Source organism: Chinchilla lanigera, unplaced genomic scaffold (assembly GCF_000276665.1).
Source record: "Chinchilla lanigera isolate Chin_1 unplaced genomic scaffold, ChiLan1.0 scaffold00014, whole genome shotgun sequence".
NCBI classification, from domain to species: Eukaryota; Metazoa; Chordata; class Mammalia; order Rodentia; family Chinchillidae; genus Chinchilla; species Chinchilla lanigera.
This window is the reverse complement of record NW_004955415.1, coordinates 29,098,715-29,107,354: the sequence shown is the minus strand read 5'-3', so window position 1 is coordinate 29,107,354 and position 8,640 is coordinate 29,098,715. Positions and strand designations below refer to the sequence as shown.

Below are 8,640 nucleotides of genomic sequence, written 5' to 3'. Positions count from 1 at the left end.
AGGGGCGGGACGGCCGGAGCTCCCGCGCGGCTCCCCTGCGTCGGCCGTCGGGACCCAGGAACGGGGCCTACACACGGCGGGCCTGAGTTTCAGCACGGCGACCGCCCAGCGCCTACTCACCTTCTCTTCCACGCAGTTGACAATGATGGACGGGTACTTGCGGCTGAGCCAGCGGAAGAACGCTGGGACTCCCATAGCGGCGGCACAGCCGACGCGGCGGCCCGGCCGGCGACCAGCGTAACCTGAGAGACGGGCGGGAGCGGCAGCCGCGGGCACGGGCACTTCCGCCCACGTGCGCGTCGCGACAGGAAGTGAGGACATGGGTCGCCGCGGGGAACGCCGGGATTGGTCCGGCCAGGTGAGGCGCGGCGGGTGGTGGTCGCAGAGCCAGCGGGTTTACTAGTCTAGGTTGTTTTCTGCGGTCCTGGCTTCCGGGCGCGAGTTGGCTCACTCACAGGGCTCGCATCTCCCGGTTCCCGTGCTCCGCAGACCACGGAGGAGTCCTGCCCTTTGGGTCAGTTTGGGAAAATGAACCGTATTTTAGTGGGGTTTTTTTCCCCACTCACCTCGATAGTCAAATCGAACCATCTGAAGTCCCGCGTTAGTTCTATGTCCTGCTATCTCACAGTTTTGCACTACAGTACGAACTAAGACGATGAAACGGCGCATTTTAAAGTATTTTACAATAACGACTCGTTTGCATAATTAACTCAATTACAGAATGTAGGCAGCAGTTAGCATCCAGTACAAACTTCCAGTTGCACTGAACGTGTATTTAAAAATTGCTAAATTTATGTATAACTTTATTGACCTCTTAGAATGTGCTAAGGCATTGACCAAGGGATTCGATATTTAGTCATCGTTTGAGCCCCCTGAGGCACCATTGCCATCCCCTGGTAACGTGTAAGGTGATCATGGTATCTCCCCTGCCAGGTAAGTATAGCAATGTATAAGGTAATAGGTAGAACAGTGAAGTTGTAGAGGGGCTAAATTACTCGCTTCTTTACATAGTGTATGTTTCAATTCGAGCAAAATCCTTGGAGTAACGTGATGCTTTCATCCTTTGTTTCTGATGGTGTCAAATGTAATCTATCCATCTATGGAGATGTCTAAAAGAAGTAGTATTTATGACCATTTGTTCAGGCTGGGAAGTCTGTCTCTCTCCCCTGAATCCCCCTCTTGGCTTCACAAATCACACTCAATCGTAAAGGCTCACTTCAAGAGGCCTCTAGGAAAGTACTTCTCCCATGCTACCAGGCAGCAGTATTCATTGCCCCCGCCGGTGGCCTGATGACTGTGTGTGTGTGTGTGTGTGTGTGTGTGTGTGTGTGAGAGAGAGAGAGAGAGAGAGAGAGAGAGAGAGAGAGACTGGGGATTGAACCCAAATCCTCAAGCTTGCATAATTTAATTTGTGCAAACCAGTCTCTATTGTACCACTTAGCTACATCCCAGCCCCTTTTATTCTTTAAAAATTTTTGAGGCTGAGTTCTGCTAAATGTAAAATCTAGAGATGTGGTTATCCCATATTGTACTTAAGGATAGTTAACACTTTCCAGAGGATTATGTCTGTGGTGAAATTTTTAGTTTTTACCTGGAAATGGCCCCATTCCTGCAGTTCTTGGTTTCCTTAGTAGTCTTTATATAGGAATACACACATCATAATTGGTGTAGACATAGGCAGCTGACCAAGGTGATGCATTCAGATTTGTGCCCAGAATTTTTGATCTTCGAACCATAAACAATGTAAGACAGCCCCTCCCAGATAGTCAGATGCTATAAGATAAGAATCAGGACTTCCTATGCCAGGTCTGGTGGCGCAGGCTGAGGCAGGAGCATTGTTGTGAGTTCAGTACCAGCCTGGGCTACAAAGTGAGCTCAAGGCCAGCCTGAACTGCATAGAGAGACCCTGTCTCAAAAACACCAAAAGAAAAAAAAAGAGTCAGGACTTCTTGCCAGTACAATGAAAGAAGCACATTCAAGTCCTTGGTCCCAGTAGATTTTAGGTTCCAGCTAAATCTTTCTCTTCTTATAGTTTTGTTGGTAATCTTGTCCTTTGAGTCAATGAGCCAAAAAATCTTTTGCCCTAAACCTAAGCAGGTTTGGTCTAAGTTCCTATTCCTTGCAAAGGAAAGAGTTGAAACAGAAAGGTAACAAAATTTGAGATGTGCACAGCTAATTTGCCTAGATGCTGAAATTGCTTTTCATAAAAGAAGTACAAAACTTGGAGGTTTTGGAACTCTGAGAAAGAGGGAAAGGTAGAGAGCAGTCTGAAAGGTGGTAGGAGGATACAGACTAAGTTGAATGTGTCCTGTCAGACTCAGCTTGGTGTGGACTTTTCTTCTTGTAGAAATCAAAGAATGAGTCTCAGGTTGGGGTCACCGTGATCCATAGCACAGGTCTGGGAAACAGCAGAGGTCAAGAAGGAGAAGAGATTATGAGAATTTAAATGTCAGAAATGAACACCAGTAGTGAACTAGACCTTGGACTTCCGTAGGCTGAAAATCCAGAGATTTTAAAACTTTTTTGCCTAGACTTTGAGGGGGCAGAGGAAGGTCCCAGCTGACATCTGGATTACATTAATGTGAAGATAATACATATATATATATATATATATATATATCAGAATATTCATTAACATACCTTATAAACCCATTAACATGATAATTATTGAAGAAAAGAATCTTAAATGATTTTGTCTACTATTGGTTTCAGATTATTAATTGCTTTCTTTCCCTCTTGATCCTTACAAAGTTCATTGTGAATATCCCAGTGCATTTAAAATAGTAATTATGATGCTGAATTTCATGTGCCAACTTGACTGGGCCACAGTGTTCTCAGATACTAAGTTAAACATTATTCTGGATATTTCTAGAAAGGCATTTTTGGATGAGATTAACATTTTTTTAATCAGTAGAGAAAAGTAGATTGCCTTCCATAATAATGTCAGTAGGCCTCTTCCAATCAATTGAAGGCTTCAATAGAACAAAAAGACCAGCCCTCCAAAAAGAGGGAATTCTCTGGGCTGTGTATTGCCCCCAGGTTTCACCTACACTATTGGCTGTTGTGAGTTTTGAACCTGCCATCCAACACCATCCAACGGATTTGAATTTGCTAGCTCTGTAGTCAGACCAATCAATCCCTGCAGACAGATACAGATAACTATGGATTCTGTTACTCTGAAAAACCCCAATACAGTAGTTTTATTTACATGGGAATTTGTTTTGTGCACTTTGCTATTTCACATCAGATAAATCTGCAAATAACCTGCTTCACATTCTAGATTAAATTTTCTTCAGTTGAATGGAGTTTTTGTACAGTTTTCTTTTTAATCCAAACAAAACAAATATAGGACTTAGAAATTAAAATACTTTGTTGGTGAAAAGATGCTAAATCAAGATTTATGAAGTTATATGAAGAAGGTTAAGAATATTTTTACAGGCACAGACACGGGAATCAATGGGAAACAAACCCCCAAACAGAGTCACATATCCACATATGTATGTAAACATTTTTTAAAAAAATAGATGTTGCACTGTAGAGAATTGGAGAAGAGACATCTTTAAAAAAAATAATTGTGCTGGAATAATTTCTTATCTAAATGGAAAAAAATGAAAGTAAATAGCATCTGTAGAACTTTTAGAAGAACAAAAAACTCCATTTGGATCATAGTCCTCCTTATGAAAGATAGAATTATAAAGCTGGTAAATATAACATAGGAAAATAGCTTTAGAAGCTATGGATGAGAGACTTACAACAAGCATAAAGAGAAAGGCTGATAGAGACATATAACTAATCATAAAGAGAAAGGCTGATAAAATACACTACCATTAAGAGCTCTATCCCACAAAGAATGATAGACAGTAAAAAGACAAACCAACCACAGTGTTATAAACAATATTTGCAACACATACCACCAACGGAGAACTTATACCCAGAATATTTAAGGAACTCTTAGAACAGAAAACCCAACAGAAAAATAGGCTAGGCTTTATAAAGTGATAAGGCCTTGGTGGAGGAGGAAATCCACATGACCAATACATGAAAAGGTGCTCAACCTCAGGGGGAATCCAAGAATTGCAAATTAAAGCAACAGCACACATCCAGCAGATTGGCAAAAATTAGAAAGACAACTGTACCAAGTGCAGTAAAGAGATGAAGCAACTTACTTTTCTACCTGACCTTTTATGCCTGAGGAGCTAACAGCACCCTTGCTCAGGCTTACCTTAAACTGGAAACCACTTTACCACCCTCAACAAGGAATAGGTAAATGAATTGTATTTCTAAAAGGATATGGCAATGAAAATGAATAAACTGAAGTTACAGAAAAATACAGATCCTTTCTCTCCACATAAGGTCAAGCATGCGGGTCAGCTTTTGTGTGTGTTTGTCTTTGTACTTTTCTCAGCATTTAAATTACAGCTACTCAGTCATTTCCTTGGCGAATATTTGTGGAACATCCACTGTGTACCGCTGGGAAGGCAAAGGTAATTTTTTATAAACAAAGAGCAAAAGAGGATCCACGCCTCCCAGAGTGCCTTTCCAGGCCCTCACTGACCACCATTGCTCTGGGCCCCAACTATCTCTTAGTGATCCTATCTCACCCACTCCACCTCCAGAGAGCTTATTGACTGATGTATCCAGGTCCTGGCTTTTCTAACAAACATCCACAGAAGCTGCAGTCTTAACTTTGTTCTGAAATATGACAACTTTTCTTTTGGTAAATAGCTATCAACTGTTTTTAAAAGTTGCCCTTTTTGAGGCATATTACAAAAGTCTAGTGTTCCCATAACAGTTTAGTAAAACTTGGAAGAATCCAGATTTAAATGGTTGGGTGCAAGAGAAATTCTGTGTGTCTGCACTACTGAAGTGACCATGAGCACCTCATTTTTCTCACCTCTTGATGTTTTAGTGACAGTACTTTGTCTTTAGGAGGTACACTTTTCAGAATAAAACTTCTTGGCAGGGGGGGAGCAAGACTTAATCTTTATGACTTTGCCTTCTGCTGAAGTTGAGGGATTTGCCAACACGGGCTCGATTCAACTCTGAAACAAACCGCCGTCTGTCAGGGAGCTCTGTGGCTTTGGAATTTGAGGAACTCTAATCCTGGAGTCTTGGGTGCAGTTATTCCTTTTATATGTCAATTTGGCTGGGCCACAGTGCCAGATGTTCATTCAAACATGACTCCCGATGTTTTCTAAAAGTGTTTTTAGGGTGAGATTAACATTTAAGTCAGTAGACTGAGTAAAATAGATTCCCCACCATACTGTGGGTGCGCCTTATCCACATAGGTGACGGCTTTCATGGAACAAAGCCTGATCTCCTGTAGCAAGAGTGGATTCTTCCAGGAGATTCCCTTGGCCTGTAACTGCAGTCCTTCCTCTGGTTTCCAGCCTGCTGGCCTCCCACATCAGACTTTGGACTCCTTAACCCTCCTCAATCCTGTGAGCCAATTTCTTAAATCTTTCTCTGTTACATCTATGGGTTTCTGTTTCTCTAGAGAACTCTGACATTGGTAAGATGCTTAAACCTCTCGAAGCCTCCTTCTCTTCATCTGTAAATAAGGGTTCTCAGTTTCATAGGATTCTGTGAAGAGTCAGTGAGACAGTGCCCAGGGCAAAGCACAGCACGTGCAGAGTACCAGCAAGCATTGCAATGTCTGCCATTGTGTGCTCATCACTTGTGTTGTTATGAAAAAGCCACAGCTTGGTTAGCATGGTCCACTTTAAAGGTTTGGGGCAGTTTAATTATGTAGTACCTTAGTTTTCCAAACACGAGGGGTGGCTGGAAACTTTCTAAAATCAAGTCTATCTTCCTTTTCCCTTTTGCACTGTGCACTGCTAGTTCCACCACCACTTTTTTGCCAGTTCACATTCTCATTCTCTCTTTCCCTCTCCCAGCACGTGAGCCCAAACTGCCTTTTGTCCACACTCATCTTCCATATCACTTTAACTCTTACATGTGGTATTATGCTTCACATTATTTCAGGTTTAGTCTATGAACATTCTCTCTCCTCACATTCTTCTCATGGGTCAGGATAAGATGGGTTTTGCTGCAGTAACAAGTAATGCCCAAAGTTTCATCAGCTTACCCTGTGTGGTGCTGGGCTCCAGGGATGTCCCACGTGTGACCATCTGGGATCCTGCTGCTGTCATCCTTGGTTTTGCCAGCTCAAGACATGTGACCACTATAATCACTGACAAAATGGATGACAGGAATGTGATTCTTATGTATATCTAAAATGTACCAATGAAATCTAATTTTTAAAAAAAAAAAACAGGACATGAAGGCTGCACTGGATGGTTTCAAGGGCCAGGTGTGGTGGTGACTTAGGGTACTTTTGCTCACATACACTTGACCCAGCCCAGTCACATAGCCCATACCCACTTGCAGAGAGACTAGGAAATCGTCTTCCTGGTGCTCAAGAACAAGAAAAGAATACAGGCTTGTCAGGCACATAGCATTGCCTCTGTCATCCTCAATTAGCTGCAAATCAAACTACTAAATATCCATTTAAGATTCAATATTTGCTGTGTATCTTGGGCATCACAAGAAAAAGTAATTGCCCTCCAAGAGCCTACCATCAGTAGCAAGGCCAAGATATAACCACCAAATATGAAACATCAAGAATTACATAATGGTTTGACCAATAATAAGTCAACTGCCACAGCACCTGTTCAAAATTCCAAATGAATTTCACAGATAAGAATTGTTAAGGCATTTAGAAAAAGTGGCAATCTTGTCACCTAATGGGATCACCACACATGATAGTGAGGAGAATGACACTGAGGCTAGGAATATTAAGTTTTGGTTGGCAATGGGAAGATGTGGAGAGTCATTAAATTCCTTGGGGAGGTGAAATGACTTTTATTTATCTTAGGTGGGTATCCAGTAGACTCTCAATAAATATTTTTATTGAATTCAATAAATTGGAGCAGTAATTCTCAAGGTGTATTCCAGAGACTCTCTCAGGGATTCCTCAAGACCAAAACTGTTTTCATTGGGCTGTTATTTACTCTTTTCCTTCTCATTCTTCCAAAGGTGAGATTCTTCAGAGGCTCAAGGACATGCAGTGTCACAGCAGACGGAGTCACAAGGAGCTGTGACAGTCCATTCAGTATGGGAAGGAGTTCCAGAATATAAAATGGTGCTGATCTTCTATCAAGCTTTTTTGTTTGAGAAAATATTGTTATTTTATTAAAATGTTAGTGATGTTATGATGTATTTCTTATTATTGAGGATTTTTGTTGTTATTATAAGTGAATCAATAAATTAGTTTTTAAAAATTTTTCTCAGGTTTGATTTCTAACATAGCAAATATCAACAGGCCCAGTCCACTTAAGCTTCTTGACGTCTCAATGATTTTTTGAGTCCTGAGACCAAAAACTTGGAGAAGTTCTGTTTTAAAACATGAAACAAAATGGGAGCTATAAGTCTGTGTTCCTAGAACCCATCCAAAGCTAATTTTTTGAATTCCTATGATTTTTATATCTCCAGACCTTGATTGACATGGCCTTTGCTAATCCTAAACAATCTGATATCACCACCAAGTGTAATTTCTAGGTGCCAGTGTGCATGACGTTAGTGAACAGATATGCAACCTGTGTGTTTCTATGCAGTCCTTTCCTGGTAGAGCTCTACAGTGCAGCTCAGAAAGGTAGGCACAAAAGTGTAACAGAATGGAACTAATATGGAAGATGAATTTTTAAGCCCTGTAGGTCTATGCCCATCTCAGTCTCTGCAGCTGCCCCATCTCTAAATTTCTCTAATAGTGATAATCATTTTTTTTTTTTGCCTTGTATTCCTCAGATACTCTGGGGAATGGTGCTATAGATGTGTTGTGAAATGACACTATGTATGTAGAAAAGTGTGCACACTGCTAAGGACATGTGGAACAACGTCCTCTGAGAGCAGGATATGATGCAAACCACAGGTCTAAATCCATACTTGTTATTACATGGATTTAGGTGACAAATCCTATGCTCTAAAACATAACCTCAAACAGTGAAAGCCTACTAGAACATGATTTGCTTATAAAAATGGTATAAAATGTCCTAGATCCAGCTCTATGAAAGGATCCTACTACATTTCATTCCCTAATACGACATTTGAGAAAATCCTGGCAGATTTCTGTTTTAGGCCCCAGGTTGTATTGTCTCCTAAAGGAAAAGACAGGAAGTTGACAGAAGCCATATGTTTCAAAGAGCTGAACAGTTGTAATTCCCTCTGGGAGTATAAATGGAAGAAGCTGGATGGAAAGGACCTCATTTAAAGGATAATAAAGTGTAAAGCTCTCTGAGAAGTGTTGAAGGTAAGACCTCAACCCTACAAGCTGATAAGCAGGCCCAGACTTTTATTTATAGTGACATGAGTGACATTTATCTGCCTCTCACTAGAACATCTAATCCACTTGTCAAGGTGTGTCTCACGGAGACCTGATTTCTGGTCAGAGTTGGCAGGCTTCAAATACAAATGTGACTGCCCTGGCTGAAATTCCTGATTGGAAAAAAAAGAAGTCACTGGGGTATGAAATACCATATCAACTCCATTTCATTTAGCCTCAGAGAGTACATTGCCCAAAGAGGGTCTTGGCTTTGCGATAGAAATTGTGGTCTGTCAGTTAAAGTGGGAGTAGAATGAATT

General features: G+C 41.3%; 1 protein-coding gene and 1 long non-coding RNA gene across 2 annotated transcripts in view; one reads left to right on the top strand and one right to left on the bottom strand.

Annotated features, from left to right (window-relative positions):
• Positions 1-295, bottom strand: part of Xrn2 (5'-3' exoribonuclease 2) — a 68,315-nt gene extending 68,020 nt beyond the window's left edge. Inside the window, exon 1 of the mRNA XM_005380952.2 lies at positions 121-295. Within this exon, the coding sequence (XP_005381009.2) occupies positions 121-195 (75 nt within the window). The 5' untranslated portion in view covers positions 196-295. The remainder of the gene's footprint in view (positions 1-120) is intronic.
• On the top strand, positions 274-7,287 carry LOC106148100. The gene is made up of 2 exons (XR_001233250.1): positions 274-358; positions 7,039-7,287. It is a non-coding gene; the product is annotated as an uncharacterized LOC106148100 (long non-coding RNA).
• The last annotated feature ends 1,353 nt before the right edge of the window (positions 7,288-8,640 follow it).